At 33.3% G+C, this 18,134-nt stretch overlaps 1 protein-coding gene across 3 annotated transcripts; it reads left to right on the forward strand.

Annotated features, from left to right (window-relative positions):
• The first annotated feature begins 10,210 nt into the window (after positions 1-10,210).
• LOC120356771 lies at positions 10,211-17,393 on the forward strand. 3 transcript variants are annotated; one of them, XM_039451442.1, is made up of 7 exons: positions 10,211-10,607; positions 12,291-14,800; positions 14,993-15,379; positions 15,959-16,072; positions 16,152-16,405; positions 16,489-16,648; positions 16,727-17,393. In XM_039451442.1, exons 2-7 carry the CDS (start codon positions 14,608-14,610, stop codon positions 16,843-16,845), a joined length of 1,227 nt encoding a protein of 408 aa, XP_039307376.1. In that variant the 5' UTR covers positions 10,211-10,607; positions 12,291-14,607; the 3' UTR covers positions 16,846-17,393. The 3 variants fall into 3 exon arrangements, with proteins under 3 accessions (XP_039307376.1, XP_039307373.1, XP_039307371.1); XM_039451439.1 differs by having other exon boundaries at positions 10,214-10,607; positions 14,608-14,800; positions 14,978-15,379; XM_039451437.1 differs by having other exon boundaries at positions 10,216-10,607; positions 14,978-15,379.
• The last annotated feature ends 741 nt before the right edge of the window (positions 17,394-18,134 follow it).

An 18,134-nucleotide genomic window follows, 5' to 3' on the forward strand; every position in this document is an offset into this window, starting at 1 on the left:
GCATATCGCCCGTGCTAGAGTGATATGCTATGCTCCTGCGACAAGTTCTCGGCTCGTTCAAGATTTTAAACATTAGTTCTAAATCCCCTGACGATAGTTCCGTACAGTTCTGACAATTAACAATCTCCAAATAATTATTAATAATTATTATCAGCATATCGATCGTGCTAAAGTAATATGCTATGCAGAAACGACAAGTTCTCGGCTCGTTCAAGATTTTAAACAATAGTTCTAAATCCCCTGACGATAGTTCCGTACAGTTCTGACAATTAACAATCTTCAAATAATTATTAATAATTATTATCAGCATATCGCCCGTGCTAGAGTGATATGCTATGCTCCTGCGACAAGTTCTCGGCTCGTTCGAGATTTTAAACAATAGTTCTAAATCCCCTGACGATAGTTCCGTACAGTTCTGACAATTAACAATCTCCAAATAATTATTAATAATTATTATCAGCATATCGCTCGTGCTAAAGTGATATGCTATGCAGAAACGACAAGTTCTCGGCTCGTTCAAGATTTTAAACAATATTTCTAAATCCCCTGACGATAGTTCCGTACAGTTCTGACAATTAACAATCTCCAAATAATTATTAATAATTATTATCAGCATATCGCCCGTGCTAGAGTGATATGCTATGCTCCTGCGACAAGTTCTCGGCTCGTTCGAGATTTTAAACAATAGTTCTAAATCCCCTGACGATAGTTCCGTACAGTTCTGACAGTTAACAATCTCCAAATAATTATTAATAACTATTACCAGCATATCGCCCGTGCTAAAGTGATATGCTATGCTCCTGCGACAAGTTCTCGGCTCATTCGAGATTTTAAACAATAGTTCTAAATCCCCTAACGATAGTTCCGTACAGTTCTGACAATTAACAATCTCCAAATAATTATTAATAATTATTATCAGCATATCGCTCGTGCTAAAGTGATATGCTATGCAGAAACGACAAGTTCTCGGCTCGTTCAAGATTTTAAACAATAGTTCTAAATCCCCTGACGATAGTTCCGTACAGTTCTGACAATTAACAATCTCCAAATAATTATTAATAATTATTATCAGCATATCGCTCGTGCTAAAGTAATATGCTATGCAGAAACGACAAGTTCTCGGCTCGTTCAAGATTTTAAACAATAGTTCTAAATCTCCTGACGATAGTTCCGTACAGTTCTGACAATTAACAGTCTCCAAATAATTATTAATAATTATTATCAGCATATCGCCCGTGCTAGAGTGATATGCTATGCTCCTGCGACAAGTTCTCGGCTCGTTCAAGATTTTAAACAATAGTTCTAAATCCCCTGACGATAGTTCCGTACAGTTCTGACAATTAACAATCTCCAAATAATTATTAATAATTATTATCAGCATATCGCCCGTGCTAGAGTGATATGCTATGCTCCTGCGACAAGTTCTCGGCTCGTTCGAGATTTTAAAAAATAGTTCTAAATCCCCTGACGATAGTTCCGTACAGTTCTGACAATTAACAATCTCCAAATAATTATTAATAATTATTATCAGCATATCGCTCGTGCTAAAGTGATATGCTATGCAGAAACGACAAGTTCTCGGCTCGTTCAAGATTTTAAACAATAGTTCTAAATCCCCTGACGATAGTTCCGTACAGTTCTGACAATTAACAATCTCCAAATAATTATTAATAATTATTATCAGCATATCGCCCGTGCTAGAGTGATATGCTATGCTCCTGCGACAAGTTCTCGGCTCGTTCGAGATTTTAAACAATAGTTCTAAATCCCCTGACGATAGTACCGTACAGTTCTGACAATTAACAATCTCCAAATAATTATTAATAGTTATTATCAGCATATCGCCCGTGCTAGAGTGATATGCTATGCTCCTGCGACAAGTTCTCGGCTCGTTCGAGATTTTAAACAATAGTTCTAAATCCCCTGACGATAGTTCCGTACAGTTCTGACAATTAACAATCTCCAAATAATTATTAATAACTATTACCAGCATATCGCCCGTGCTAAAGTGATATGCTATGCTCCTGCGACAAGTTCTCGGCTCGTTCGAGATTTTAAACAATAGTTCTAAATCCCCTAACGATAGTTCCGTACAGTTCTGACAATTAACAATCTCCAAATAATTATTAATAATTATTATCAGCATATCGCTCGTGCTAAAGTGATATGCTATGCAGAAACGACAAGTTCTCAGCTCGTTCAAGATTTTAAACAATAGTTCTAAATCCCCTGACGATAGTTCCGTACAGTTCTGACAATTAACAATCTCCAAATAATTATTAATAATTATTATCAGCATATCGCCCGTGCTAGAGTGATATGCTATGCTCCTGCGACAAGTTCTCGGCTCGTTCGAGATTTTAAACAATAGTTCTAAATCCCCTGACGATAGTTCCGTACAGTTCTGACAATTAACAATCTCCAAATAATTATTAATAATTATTATCAGCATATCGCTCGTGCTAAAGTGATATGCTATGCAGAAACGACAAGTTCTCGGCTCGTTCAAGATTTTAAACAATAGTTCTAAATCCCCTGACGATAGTTCCGTACAGTTCTGACAATTAACAATCTCCAAATAATTATTAATAACTATTACCAGCATATCGCCCGTGCTAAAGTGATATGCTATGCTCCTGCGACAAGTTCTCGGCTCGTTCGAGATTTTAAACAATAGTTCTAAATCCCCTAACGATAGTTCCGTACAGTTCTGACAATTAACAATCTCCAAATAATTATTAATAATTATTATCAGCATATCGCTCTTGCTAAAGTGATATGCTATGCAGAAACGACAAGTTCTCGGCTCGTTCAAGATTTTAAACAATAGTTCTAAATCCCCTGACGATAGTTCCGTACAGTTCTGACAATTAACAATCTTCAAATAATTATTAATAATTATTATCAGCATATCGCCCGTGCTAGAGTGATATGCTATGCTCCTGCGACAAGTTCTCGGCTCGTTCGAGATTTTAAACAATAGTTCTAAATCCCCTGACGATAGTTCCGTACAGTTCTGACAATTAACAATCTCCAAATAATTATTAATAATTATTATCAGCATATCGCTCGTGCTAAAGTGATATGCTATGCAGAAACGACAAGTTCTCGGCTCGTTCAAGATTTTAAACAATATTTCTAAATCCCCTGACGATAGTTCCGTACAGTTCTGACAATTAACAATCTCCAAATAATTATTAATAATTATTATCAGCATATCGCCCGTGCTAGAGTGATATGCTATGCTCCTGCGACAAGTTCTCGGCTCGTTCGAGATTTTAAACAATAGTTCTAAATCCCCTGACGATAGTTCCGTACAGTTCTGACAGTTAACAATCTCCAAATAATTATTAATAACTATTACCAGCATATCGCCCGTGCTAAAGTGATATGCTATGCTCCTGCGACAAGTTCTCGGCTCATTCGAGATTTTAAACAATAGTTCTAAATCCCCTAACGATAGTTCCGTACAGTTCTGACAATTAACAATCTCCAAATAATTATTAATAATTATTATCAGCATATCGCTCGTGCTAAAGTGATATGCTATGCAGAAACGACAAGTTCTCGGCTCGTTCAAGATTTTAAACAATAGTTCTAAATCCCCTGACGATAGTTCCGTACAGTTCTGACAATTAACAATCTCCAAATAATTATTAATAATTATTATCAGCATATCGATCGTGATAAAGTAATATGCTATGCAGAAACGACAAGTTCTCGGCTCGTTCAAGATTTTAAACAATAGTTCTAAATCTCCTGACGATAGTTCCGTACAGTTCTGACAATTAACAGTCTCCAAATAATTATTAATAATTATTATCAGCATATCGCCCGTGCTAGAGTGATATGCTATGCTCCTGCGACAAGTTCTCGGCTCGTTCAAGATTTTAAACATTAGTTCTAAATCCCCTGACGATAGTTCCGTACAGTTCTGACAATTAACAATCTCCAAATAATTATTAATAATTATTACCAGTATATCGCCCGTGCTAAAGTGATATGCTATGCTCCTGCGACAAGTTCTCGGCTCGTTCGAGATTTTAAACAATAGTTCTAAATCCCCTAACGATAGTTCCGTACAGTTCTGACAATTAACAATCTCCAAATAATTATTAATAATTATTATCAGCATATCGCTCGTGCTAAAGTGATATGCTATGCAGAAACGACAAGTTCTCGGCTCGTTCAAGATTTTAAACAATAGTTTTAAATCCCCTGACGATAGTTCCGTACAGTTCTGACAATTAACAATCTCTAAATAATTATTAATAATTATTATCAGCATATCGCCCGTGCTAGAGTGATATGCTATGCTCCTGCGACAAGTTCTCGGCTCGTTCGAGATTTTAAACAATAGTTCTAAATCCCCTGACGATAGTTCCGTACAGTTCTGACAATTAACAGTTTCCAAATAATTATTAATAACTATTATCAGCATATCGCCCGTGCTAAAGTGATATGCTATGCTCCTGCGACAAGTTCTCGGCTCGTTCGAGATTTTAAACAATAGTTCTAAATCCCCTAACGATAGTTCCGTACAGTTCTGACAATTAACAATCTCCAAATAATTATTAATAATTATTATCAGCATATCGCTCGTGCTAGAGTGATATGCTATGCTCCTGCGACAAGTTCTCGGCTCGTTCGAGATTTTAAACAATAGTTCTAAATCCCCTGACGATAGTTCCGTACAGTTCTGACAATTAACAATCTCCAAATAATTATTAATAATTATTATCAGCATATCGCTCGTGCTAGAGTGATATGCTATGCTCCTGCGACAAGTTCTCGGCTCGTTCGAGATTTTAAATTTATTATTAATAATTATTTGGAGATTGTTAATTTTCAGAACTGTACGGAACTATCGTCAGGGGATTTAGAACTATTGTTTAAAATCTCGAACGAGCCGAGAACTTGTCGTTTCTGCATAGCATATCACTTTAGCACGAGCGATATGCTGATAATAATTATTAATAATTATTTAGAGATTGTTAATTGTCAGAACTGTACGGAACTATCGTCAGGGGATTTAAAACTATTGTTTAAAATCTTGAACGAGCCGAGAACTTGTCGTTTCTGCATAGCATATCACTCTAGCACGGGCGATATGCTCATAATAATTATTAATAATTATTTGGAGATTGTTAATTGTCAGAACTGTACGGAACTATCGTCAGGGGATTTAGAACTAATGTTTAAAATCTTGAACGAGCCGAGAACTTGTCGCAGGAGCATAGCATATCACTCTAGCACGGGCGATATGCTGATAATAATTGTTATTAATTATTTAGAGATAGTTAATGGTCAGAACTATGTTTTAGAACTATAGAACTCGTCAAAAACTATAAAATTCATTGGTTTAAATTTTGAAAATATTATATGATATGCTGACTTCGCGCGAAGTTAGCATATCATTACTCAACTTCCGTTTATTTATCCTAAATGACCAGAACTATTGTTCTAACTTATCAGGAACTATAGAACTCGTTGGAAGCAAAGAGAACTCCACTTTTTTTTTGATATGCTGACAATTGATATGCTAACTTCACATACATCTTTAAAGGCCAGAACTATTTGTTTTATCTATCAGGAGCTGTAGAACTATTGAAAATAAACCCAGTCAATGTTTAGTGATTTTCCACCAAATGATGTGCCAGCTTCACACACATGGTTTGTTTGGATCATTTCAAATATCAAATTTGTTTGGATACAATAAAATTTATTAAGTTTAAAGAAATCATTTTCTCTGTGTACGAGACGGCAATTCACAATTACGCGGCACAAGACGATACGCGATTTTACTTACAATCTAGACGATACGAGTGACTGTCGGTGCCCTTACCCCGAGAGGGATTTTACGAGGTCGATCTCGCTAGATGTGTCATTATTGCGGTCGATCTCGCTAGACGTGTCGTCACTCGGCGCAGTTAATTACTCGCGGGATGCACCGCTTGCTTAAGAGGATGCTAAAGTACCACGAATTTCCGACATTTACAGTGCATTAAATATCTTTGGATTGACTTTACAGAATCACAAAAACTATTTTTAGAATTGAAATACGCGTAAAAAGGAAGGGTGCTCAGATCAATTTTATACAAAAATCGAACAAAAATTTAATAAATCATTAAAAATTCACTCGTATAGCCATCACCTGAGGTTAACTTTACCTTAATACAGAAGTTGTGTAGCTCGTGCGTACAAAATGATAGTAGAGCACCCTTCAGAAAACATGCACGAATAACACTGACCTTGCAAAATTACGATTGAACGCCTAACAAAAAAGATACGCTAATGTGCTTTTACTACGCGCATATTTCGCTCAGCGAAGCTGAACTGTCATAAACAGAGCAATATGGAGCCTAACAGTAGTTGATAGGACTTTTCGCAGATGACGAAATAATCAAAAAACAAAGACAGATTTATGCAATGGACAAAGGAGCAATAGCCTGGTCTTGCTCGAAAAATAATCTGCAGTGATCTGTAAGACCGACGTCGAGGAAGTTCTTCTGTTACTTTAGCATCCTCTTAAGTGCGGTATACGGTATGACTACGGGAGATGTGCGGAGATCGACCCTTACTCAAGGACTTAACTTACGCTTACCGGAGCGGCGGCTTACAATTAGACGATGATCGGTGGCTCTTGGGCTGTACCTCTCGTTACGGCGGCGCACACGACAATGATGAGCCGATCCGCTTTCGGGCTCCGTGGAATTTTTTCGTAACGTCCCCCCTTCGACCCCGCGATTTTCATCGATGATTGGTTCGCATGCGCATCCTCGCTCCTAGCGGTAGTCTCTCTAGCGATTAGTAATGCGCCCTTCCCCTTCCGGTCCGGCTCTGGTACTTGCGATTTGCCCTCTCGCTTTCTCTCGGTGCTTCGCGCCGTTGTCACGTGATGCGACGACTGCCGCTCTTTTACTCAGTGGTCGGCGGGACGGACGGGACGTTCCGAAATCTTTCTCGGCATTGACGCTCCAGATTCGCATTCTATTCCCTGTTGCGGTCGTCGGGTTGGCCAGACCTTTTGACGGCATTCTCCGGGATGATGGCTCAGCCTGCAGTCCGCTGGTTTTATTTGGAGGCTCCTCCGGCAAGATTCACTACAATAAAGGATGGATTAATACAGGCGTTGTTCGGGAAGATAGGCGGTAGTAATAAATAAGCGAAACCGCGACTTAACTTTCCGGCGGGGGTTCGGCTGCAGTGCGCCTTCCGTCGTTCCTTCGGCTTTCTCGTTGACGTCTCCGCTCGGATCTTCGTCGGGCACACACAATTCGCACTGCCGTCCGCTCGCTCTCAACAAGATATACGTGACGGTACAAAAAAAAAAAACATGCGGATAATTAAGATCAAAGAGCGGTAACCCACACAACACATGGACGTCCTTCGGACATCCTATTTATGTCCTCAAATGTCCTGTTTATGTCGCTGTATTTCGGACATCCGCAGAATGTCCGAAGAACGTATTCTGGACGTCCCGTTATACACTACTCAAAAGAAAATAGGGAACACTTTCCAGACACCAAAAATTAGGCTATTTTCAAATGACTGTAACTCGGTGAAAAATCATCGTAGATAAAAAATAAAAAAAGCATTTTGAAGCTTGAAGATCCAACTTTAACGCTCTATCAGCAGATTTTCAAAATTCTTTTAACTTCCTTGTCTTATGCAGTAAAAAAGCACACCCTGTTTTGTTCCTTAAAATTTCGTATTTTTGACACTTTGCAGCTCGACCAACAAATTTTTTTCGAACAATTCAAGTAAAGCTTCATAAACTACAACATTTTGCCTACAAAATGCTTTTTTTAAAATTTCTCTACGATTTTTTTTGACCGAGTTACGCTACTTTGAAGCTAAACCTGCATTTTTTACAAATGATATCCGTACTCCGTGAAAAATCATCGTAGACAAAAAATCAAAAAACCATTTTAAAGCTCGAAGTTCCAACTTTAACATGCTGTTAATGGTTTTCAAAAATTTTCTCAATTTCTTAGTACTATGCCCCAAAAAAGATACACTGTTTTTTCCTTAAAATAACGTATTTTTAACAGCCTGTAGCTCAATAAAAAAATTTTTCTCGACAAATCCAATGCAAGTGCCATAAAGTATGACATTTTCTCTACAAAATGCTTTTTTTAAAGTTTTCTCTACGATTTTTTTGACCGAGTTACAAGACTTTGAAGATATACATTTTTTACAGTACATTTTTCCGAAAAATGACGTCTACCGCCGACATTAGCATTACCCAATGTGCACCACGTGGAGGTTGTCGGTCGGATTTTTGCACATCGTGTGTGTGTGTGTGTGTGTGTGTGTGTGTGTGTGTGTGTGTGTGTGTGTGTATGTATCACAGCAGAGATAAGGACCCCGCAGTTCGTCACTTCTGCAGTATTTAATGACACCAAACCCTCTCTGCTGTGTGTGTATGCGCTCGCGCGCATGAGAGTTCAATAGTGTGTATTTCCTCCTCTCTGATCAATTACTGCTTGCAAGCGTTCTCGCATATTTATACATCTTGCAATACGATCTTGCGGAATGTTGTGCCAAATTTCCGTTAAAATTTCTCCCAATTCTTCTAAATTTCGCGGCTGTTCCTCGCGACGCCTTAATCGTCGTTCCATTTCATCCCAAATGTGCTCGATTGGATTTAAGTCCGGGCTATTGGCGGGATGATGACAACCTCCACGTGGTGCACATTGGGTAATGCTAATGTCGGCGGTAGACGTCATTTTTCGGAAAAATGTACTGTAAAAAATGTATATCTTCAAAGTCTTGTAACTCGGTCAAAAAAAATCGTAGAGAAAACTTTAAAAAAAGCATTTTGTAGAGAAAATGTCATACTTTATGGCACTTGCATTGGATTTGTCGAGAAAAATTTTTTTATTGAGCTACAGGCTGTTAAAAATACGTTATTTTAAGGAAAAAACAGTGTATCTTTTTTGGGGCATAGTACTAAGAAATTGAGAAAATTTTTGAAAACCATTAACAGCATGTTAAAGTTGGAACTTCGAGCTTTAAAATGGTTTTTTGATTTTTTGTCTACGATGATTTTTCACGGAGTACGGATATCATTTGTAAAAAATGCAGGTTTAGCTTCAAAGTAGCGTAACTCGGTCAAAAAAAATCGTAGAGAAATTTTAAAAAAAGCATTTTGTAGGCAAAATGTTATAGTTTATGAAGCTTTACTTGAATTGTTCGAAAAAAATTTGTTGGTCGAGCTGCAAAGTGTCAAAAATACGAAATTTTAAGGAACAAAACAGGGTGTGCTTTTTTACTGCATAAGACAAGGAAGTTAAAAGAATTTTGAAAATCTGCTGATAGAGCGTTAAAGTTGGATCTTCAAGCTTCAAAATGCTTTTTTTATTTTTTATCTACGATGATTTTTCACCGAGTTACAGTCATTTGAAAATAGCCTAATTTTTGGTGTCTGGAAAGTGTTCCCTATTTTCTTTTGAGTAGTGTATATAACTGCGATCTTTTAATTGCAGACTCAATAAAGAGAATAATACAATAATACATTAATGCATTTATCATAATTGCATTCGGGGACATATCCAGAAATTATGTTGATTTAATTTCTGCATGTGTCTCTTTATGTCCAGAGGACGTCCGTTGTATATCCAGAGGACGTTCGTTGTATATCCAGAGGACGTCCGTTGTATATCCAGAGGACATTTTTTCTATATGTCCCGATTTTATTATTTCATGTGTAATTGTTTTCCCAGATGGCATAAAATATTTATAAATTATGTACTAAATATTTATAATATTTATTTTAATATTTTATAAACATTTATCATAACATTTAATAAATGTTTTTATGGTTTTAGATTTGACAGATCATAAATATTTATCATAAACATTTTTCATAAATATTATAGAAATATTTCCTACGTATTTTATATACATGATGGAAAAAGATTATAAAACTCTTTATTCAAAATATTGTTAAAATATTTATTACATATTTTTTAAAATATTTATTAAATATTTTTTAAAATATTCATGATAAATATTTATTAATATTTATTATAAATATTGTATGCTATCTTGGAATATTATATATGTATATATATATATATATATATATATATATATATATATATTTATTATATATTTTTATATTACAATAATTTTTTTATATATTCTTTAAATAATCATTATAATAAATAATAAATTCAATTTTGTCCACATTGCGTTATAATTGTGTGAATATTATTACAATGAGCGAGACCGTACTATACTTTAATTCTAAGGTCGCTATTATAGAGAGTATAGATTGTGCGCCGGGGGAACGACAGTGACGCAACGATGCGCTCGAGTTTCCTCACGTGATCACTATAAGCTACACGAAGCATGGTCGTTTCTCTGTGAACACTGTATGTTTACTCGTTTACCTCTGCAACGTTCTTGCGGCGCGTGGCTTATTTTAGGCCTTTATTCGATCGTTATTGAGTGTGTTGAGTATTAAATTTGTGTTCGGTACGGCTTCTATACAGTGGCTTTCCTTATTTTTCTTGACTTGTCCTGTCGTATATGCTGTGCCAGTTTTATAAACAGAGAAACGAGGATATTAACCTCTCGCAGCAAAGAATATATCGTAGGTAAGACAAAAAGTCGTAATTGTAAATCGCATCCCATAGCACAGACCTCCTAAGAATGTTCGTAGAACATCCTTTGGATAAAGTGTGCTGTTTGGAATGTACATAATACAACCTAACCTATATTGAACCCACGTTAATTTTCACGTGCATATGTTGGCGATGGCAATTTACTGTACACATGTTATTATGGTGTTTGGAAAAATGACCTTTTTACTAAAGAAAAGTTGAGTTTAATCAAAAGGATAGAAATTATTTATTTTTAAACTAAACAGAATTAGCTGTTTAAACCAAAATGTGTGAATGTAGTGCAGGGAAAGTAATCACCTGTAAAAGTTTAATAATAAATTATTGTTACCTTTTTGTTTAAATTCAACCACTATTACGTAAATAACTCAGTTATACAAATTATGTTTGAAAACTATCCTTACAATTATTAATGCTTAGGAGTGAAAAATTTTCATATCAACTGCTTGCGATTAAAAATGTATTTTCTGTCTTAATTTCTTATTCTTCTCTTTTGTTAAGCCTCGACACAAATTTCTATTTCTTTTTACACTTCCCAGGTAGCACAGAGAATTCAAAAAGAATTTTTAAGAAATTCAGGTTTATGTCATCAATTCTGAGTTCATTTTGAGATGCAAAAAGAATTCTTTCTCTGAAAAGTCAGAAAAATAATTCTTTTTGCATCTTAAAACAAATTCATAATTGATGACATAAATCTGAATTCTTTTTCAATTCTGTATGCTATTAGGGTTAACTTTTATTGTTACATATTGAATATTATTATGCTTGCATCCATAATTGTATTTATAATGTTACAATTGTAAATTGGAAAAAAATTAAAGTTTATGCATATTATACACTCGGTGATTCAGATCATCTGTATGAGCCAGCATATGCAAATAATCATAAACCTTTAAGACAATTTGTCTTTTACAATAAATAAAGTACACTATATATTGGATGACCTGAATAAATTATGAGTAGTTCCTATAATTATCTAAAAAAATTTGTCCTATACGAAAATGAACTTTAAAGCATCATTGTCATGAAAGAAAAAGAAATTAAAATAAACTTATAATGGATTTTCATTATCAATTAATTCGAGTCAGTAAACTTTAATATATTGAAAATATTTATGATTCGAATTGACCAATACTGAAATTCAACAATAATTTTCCTCTACATGAATTAAAACCAAACTGTTCATTTCTTAAAGTTTTAAATTATAGTATTCTTAGTAGTTTTTTAATTACAGCATATGCATTTATTTCTCTAAAATTATATCTTGAAGCATATTTTTATAACTTATTCTGATCAAAAGTTATTTCAATGAAGTAAATATTTTTTAACAGAATTGCATTCGATATTTTAATTGAAATAATTTTGTCATCCATCAAGGAAATATAGATTTATTTGAAGTAATAATTTATTTAATGTTAATTTATTTAATGTAAATTTTTTATTCTTAAATATTTAAATTTAAATAAATGTTTAGAAGATACTATTGGAATAAATTATTTACATTATTTAAATATATTCAAATATATATTCCTAAACTAAGTAATTTTTTCTCAATTATATTATGAAATCAAATTAAATATATACGAAACGTTTAACTTAAAGATTTATATACAATTACTTTTACGATTAAAAAATATACGTCAATTTTTAAATTGGCAGGTTTTACAGACGGCAAATTCTTCATACGCAAACGTTATATTGACTGTCACGTTCACAAAAACGTTATTTGAATTGAAATAGATTTTGTCACCAATTATTTTCTTCTGAAGTAAAATACGGAATCATGCCTAAATTAAAGAAACAAAAATTTTATAGTCGTCGGCATCGAGGCCGACTTATAAAAGAAATGTTACAGGACATTGAACTTGGTGGTAACTATAAAGAATCAGAAAATTTATCTAAAACGAGAATGTCAGAGTGTGACAATAATAGTAATGATAGACAGTTGCAAATAAACGAAGACATTCCGTTCAATTACAATAAAGCTTGTAATCGGTCAATACAAGAGGAAGTAGAACAAGAAATAGAAGAAGAGCAACAAGAAGTAGAAGAAGAGCAACAAGAAGTAGAAGAAGAGCAACAAGAAGTAGAAGAAGAGCAGGATATGGAACAAGAAGAAGAAACAATCTTACCGAACAAATACGATAGCGAAGATTCAATGGAATCGGAACGCGATGTTGATAACGAAATAAATATTGGTAGATTGCAGACAAATCTAGTGCAATGGAGTCATGCAAACAATATATGTATATCTGCCATAACTAATCTTTTACACGTATTAAGAACCGAAAATTGTATGAAGAGCCTTCCACAAAATGGTCGAACACTTTTATAAACACCTAGAAAATCGGAAGTTATTCAAATGGAACATGGACTGTACTGTCATTTTGGAATAGAAAAGGGCTTGCAGCATATAATTTAACTCAATGATGGCCTCAGGTGTCTACCAGAAGAAGTACATTTATCTGTTAATATAGATGGACTACCTCTTGCTAAAAGTTCCAAGAGCCAATTATGGCCTATTCTTGGGAGTTTTAGAAATTTTATAAATAAGAGACCATTTTTAATTGGAGCCTTTCACGGGTATGGGAAACCACCAGGCATTGAATTATATTTACGAATGTTTATCGAAGAAGCTGAAAACCTAATTCAAAATGGCTTTACTTATGCTGGCAAGAACATTCCATTCATAATTGATTGCTTCATATGTGACGCTCCTGCGAGAGCTTATGTTTGCTCTATAAAAAGTCATAGCGGATTTTATGGGTGTCCAAAATGTGAGACTAAAGGTATCTATCAAGGAAAAGTAGTATTTCCAGAAATGAATGCTTCGTTGCATACCAAAGAATCATTTATCAATCAAACCCAAATTGAACACCATACTGGAGTAAGTCCCTTGTTAACATAGATATGATTTCCCAATTCCCCCACGATTATATGCATTTGGTACTACTGGGACAAGTGAAAAAAAATGCTGAAATTAATGACCGGAAAATTAAATCCAATGAAACTGGGAACACAACAAGTTCTCGAGATTTCACGTAGACAACTTGCATTAAGAACACACATTCCATTAGAATTTGCTCGAAAACCCAGAGCATTAGATGAGCTTGATCGAATGAAGGCAACCGAATATAGAGAATTTCTCTTGTATACTGGACTAATAGTTCGTAAAGTCGTAAGACAGGACATATATGAGCATTTTCTTAAATTATCAATAGCTATACGTATCTTAGCAACTCCTGAAATAGATGTAGAACAAAACAGGTACGCAAAAAATTTATTACAAGAGTATTTTACCGACTTTTTATTATTGTATGGAATAAACAATGCTACATATAATACACATGGATTGTTACATCTGGCTGATGATGCTTTACAATGGGGAGCATTAGACAAATTTTCCGCATTTATTTTCGAAAACTACTTGCAAGAAATCAAGAAAATTGTGAGAAAAAGTGATAAACCTCTTCAGCAAATAAGTAACAGAGTTTCTGAATTAAGAAGAAATTGTGTTACCGTTGAAATTATCGATCGCATTAATACCTATAAATTAAGGAGAGAATGTTACAATGGACTCTTGATAAATGATTGCAGACCGCCGATGTATACAAAGATTCAATTCCAACATTTTACAATTACTACAAAAGCTCCTAATAACTGCTGCATAATGAAAGATGATAGTATTGTTATGGTAGAAAATATTTGCCATCGTAATAATAGTATTGTCATTATTGGCAAACTTGCGAAAAATGGAAAATCGTTTTTTAATTCTCCAGCACCATCGACTTGCTTCGGAATAGTACAATTTCCTGGCGAATACAGTTCTTTGAGATCGTTTCCAATTGAAAATATAAAAAATAAAGGCGTCGTTCTTCCTATTTTTGAACATCGCCACAACAATATCGTAATATTTCCATTGATACACAGTCAGTAATTATCTATTAATTATTTAAATATTTCACTATATACATAGATGTCTTCACGATTTTGCATTGTCCATTTTATGGAAGAAAACACTGTAGAAGTTGTGCCAGATTTTTGGATTTGTACATCAATGGATACATGTTGCTGGCCCAATACTACTTTCCCCAAGAAAAATGTTGTTCGTAGAACACTTCCCAATAAACATTGGAAGATCTACAAGTGCAGAGTCCTCAGCACGTTTGGTACGCAATACAAAATATAACGAAGAATATTTTAAATTAAGTATATAATTAATAAAATTAAATGATAAGTTTGAAATATATTACATATTCATTAAAGATTCTATTTCAATTTATATTAAATCATGACTTTAAAAAGCCGATAATTGACTGGATTTTAACATAAAACCAATTTTTTAGACGATTTCGATACAGCTCAGTCAAATTTGAAAGACGCCGAAATTTCATCGGATTTTCCATCAAAAAATGTAAAAGCTTTGGGAAAACGATTATCTAAACGTAATCGCAAATATTATAGTAACAGCAATTCATCAGATGAAACAGAGAGCTGTACAAAGAAAAAGGCAACATTCCTGCACAATGCATCGAAGCCAAACTTCACAAGTACAAGTGCTACAAGTAATTCGTCAAACGATGAAGAAGAAAAGGAAAATACGCTTCCGAAAAAACCAAACGTACAGTTACCTAAAGCCTTCGCAGTTACCAACGAAAAAGTTGTAAATGCAAATTGTGAGGCTCCTAGAAAAAAGATTACTTTTTCAGCCACGAAGTCACCACAAAACTACCGCAATAGCGTTACAGGTAAACATATTAATTTATTACTAAAATTATCAGTTAAAGTAATATTTTAACTTAAATATAAATAATAAAAAATTGTATAAGAACAAAAAATAATAAAAAATTGAAAATTGCTATAAAAATCAGATAATTATTTATAAAATATATACGTTTTATAAAATGTACAATCGAGCAAAAATTCTAGGATAGTAAATATCTTTAAAATAGGCTTTACAAAAAAATTGAAAAAAAATTGTTTAAGACATTAAAAAAATGTATTGACTGGTGATGAGATTGAACTTGGAATTCATGTAAATAGACACGTTATGATTAGCTTTAAATCTTAAGTGAAAAGGAATAAAACATGAGAAAAGTGTTTAACATTTTCAAGTATTTTAAAACTCACAGTTTAATATTTTCAAGTATTTTAAAACAACTCGAAATGTGTTATCAACTGACATGATGAGTTAATACATTTTGTAATGTCCAATAACGTTTATTTGAATCTTTTTTAAATATTTTTGAGATATTTTCCCGTCTCAAATTCTAATCCTTCGAACTGTTAAAGCGCAGATAATTACTTAATATATGTTTCCTCGTTAGATGATGCACAACCAGGATGCAGCAAGAATATGTATCAAGAAGAACAAAGAATAATATCCTCAATTCCTCGCAAAGAAACATTACTAACAACATCAAACTATATCGGTGAAAGTGGTAAACTATTTAATTATTCTGATCCTACATAGAGAACATACTTATTATGAGTTTATAATTAATTTACAATTTCTTACAGAATTCGAAAAACTAGTAATACGTGACTTAATCAAAATAAAATTTGATATTAAAGAAATACGGGATGTTTTAGTGCCAATAGTACAAGATATTTTAAATAATCTTCAAGAAAACTTTCGCGAAAGGAACATCAGGCACGCAAGACAGGAAGAAGAATTGGAAAATATTCTGCCTACATTTCCATTCACAATTATGCAGGATTGGTATGATCTAGAAACGTTGTTGTCTAATAACACGGTCGCGTGTGAACAACTTGTAAGTGTTCATAAAAAGAAATAAAAATCATAAAAGTATACACAAATGTTAAATTTTAATTATATTTTTCTTGATTCTTTAAGAAAAAAATGTTTTCCACTCGAGGTGGAAAAGATGGCAACAATATGATAAGACGAATACTTGGAGCTGTGTTTTCTCCACAACTTTCAGCGATGATTTCCTGGCAAGGAAGAAAAAATAATATAAAACTGCAAGGAACTATTGTTGAACGTACGATATTTGGTAAATATCCATATTTTTAATAGTTGATAACAAAAGTCGACGATTAATATTATAGAAAACTTACCTTTTCATTTACAGTTATCGTGAAAAAGAAGTTTAAAATGGATGACCGACAGATAGAGCTTACTGTGATAAATTGGTTCCGCCGTTCATCCGAAAAGATTAAAAAAAATCCAGAAATTAATAATGCTGATTAAAAGTTTCCCCTTCTGGACTAATATTTTATGAGTCTGTTACATGTCAACAGCCATCCGGATGGTCTGATATATATAAAAGTAGTACCGAATTAAAAAAAAAAACAAGTTTTAGTTTGACCGAAGAAAACTAGATTTGAAAATGAAATTTGGAAATTCCTTCCAAATCTTGTTTTCTTCGGTCAAACTAAAACTTGTTATTAAGTCTTTGGTATTAAGATGAAAAGTTTAAGACTCTGTCTTATTCGCAATATTTGATTAGGCTTACTTTTTTTTAGAATAAGATTTTTTTTTAGATAAAAATGTGATTTATTAAGTATGTATTAAGATAAAAAGTTTAAGACTCTGTCTTATTCGCAATATTTGATTGGACTGTTTTACTTTTTTTTTAGAATAAGATTTTTTTTTAGATAAAAATGTGATTTATTAAGTATGTATTAAGATGAAAAGTTTAAGACTCTGTCTTATTCCCAATATTTGATTGGACTGTTTTAATTTTTTTTAGAATAAGATTTTTTTTAGATAAGAATGTGATTTAACTAATGTGAACGTGAAAAATAGCACGTCGATAATAAGTAAAATGTTACTATTGTTAATTTATTGCTTTGCAATAAAAAAATTAAGATTTTTGAACAAGAACAAATAATATGTTAAATATTGCAGTATTAAGAGTGTATCGGACGTACAGTGCAAAGTTAATTAAATTTCAAAATGTATTTAAATATTTACACTTTAAATAAACTGTATACATATAAAAGTTAAATAGATAAGATTATATTTTTATTTAATAACACATTTTTATAATTATATTTATTCTATTTGTTATTAAAAACACAACTATTTGTTACAATATTAGAGAAATCTAATTTTTTGTACAAGTACTTTAAGTATTCAAGATGATTTTATACAAAGTTTTGTTGTCTGTTTAGTTTTCTGTAAATAAATTTTGTTTATTTACAGAATTGATCCCCCATAGCAAAAACTTGTCACTGTGATATTACATAGACGTTGCTATGTGACAAGCAATTAGTCACAATGATATTACAGTGATGTCATAGTGACATATATGCGATTGTCCGCACAATTTACTTGTGACTTTGTGAGCCTATTGTGATAGGTCACTATATTTTTTGCTATGGGGGATCTATGCATCGCAATAAAGCTTTACATAAATTATCTTTAATATTTAAAATACTTAAATACAAAAAATTTATATTTTTCCATTATTTCTTAATTATGTCCTAACTGTGTCCGTGTTATGTCCGGTGTGAACATTTTAAGTACGTCCTTAG

The sequence above is a fragment of the Solenopsis invicta genome, chromosome 1, assembly GCF_016802725.1.
Source record: "Solenopsis invicta isolate M01_SB chromosome 1, UNIL_Sinv_3.0, whole genome shotgun sequence".
NCBI classification, from domain to species: domain Eukaryota; kingdom Metazoa; phylum Arthropoda; class Insecta; order Hymenoptera; family Formicidae; genus Solenopsis; species Solenopsis invicta.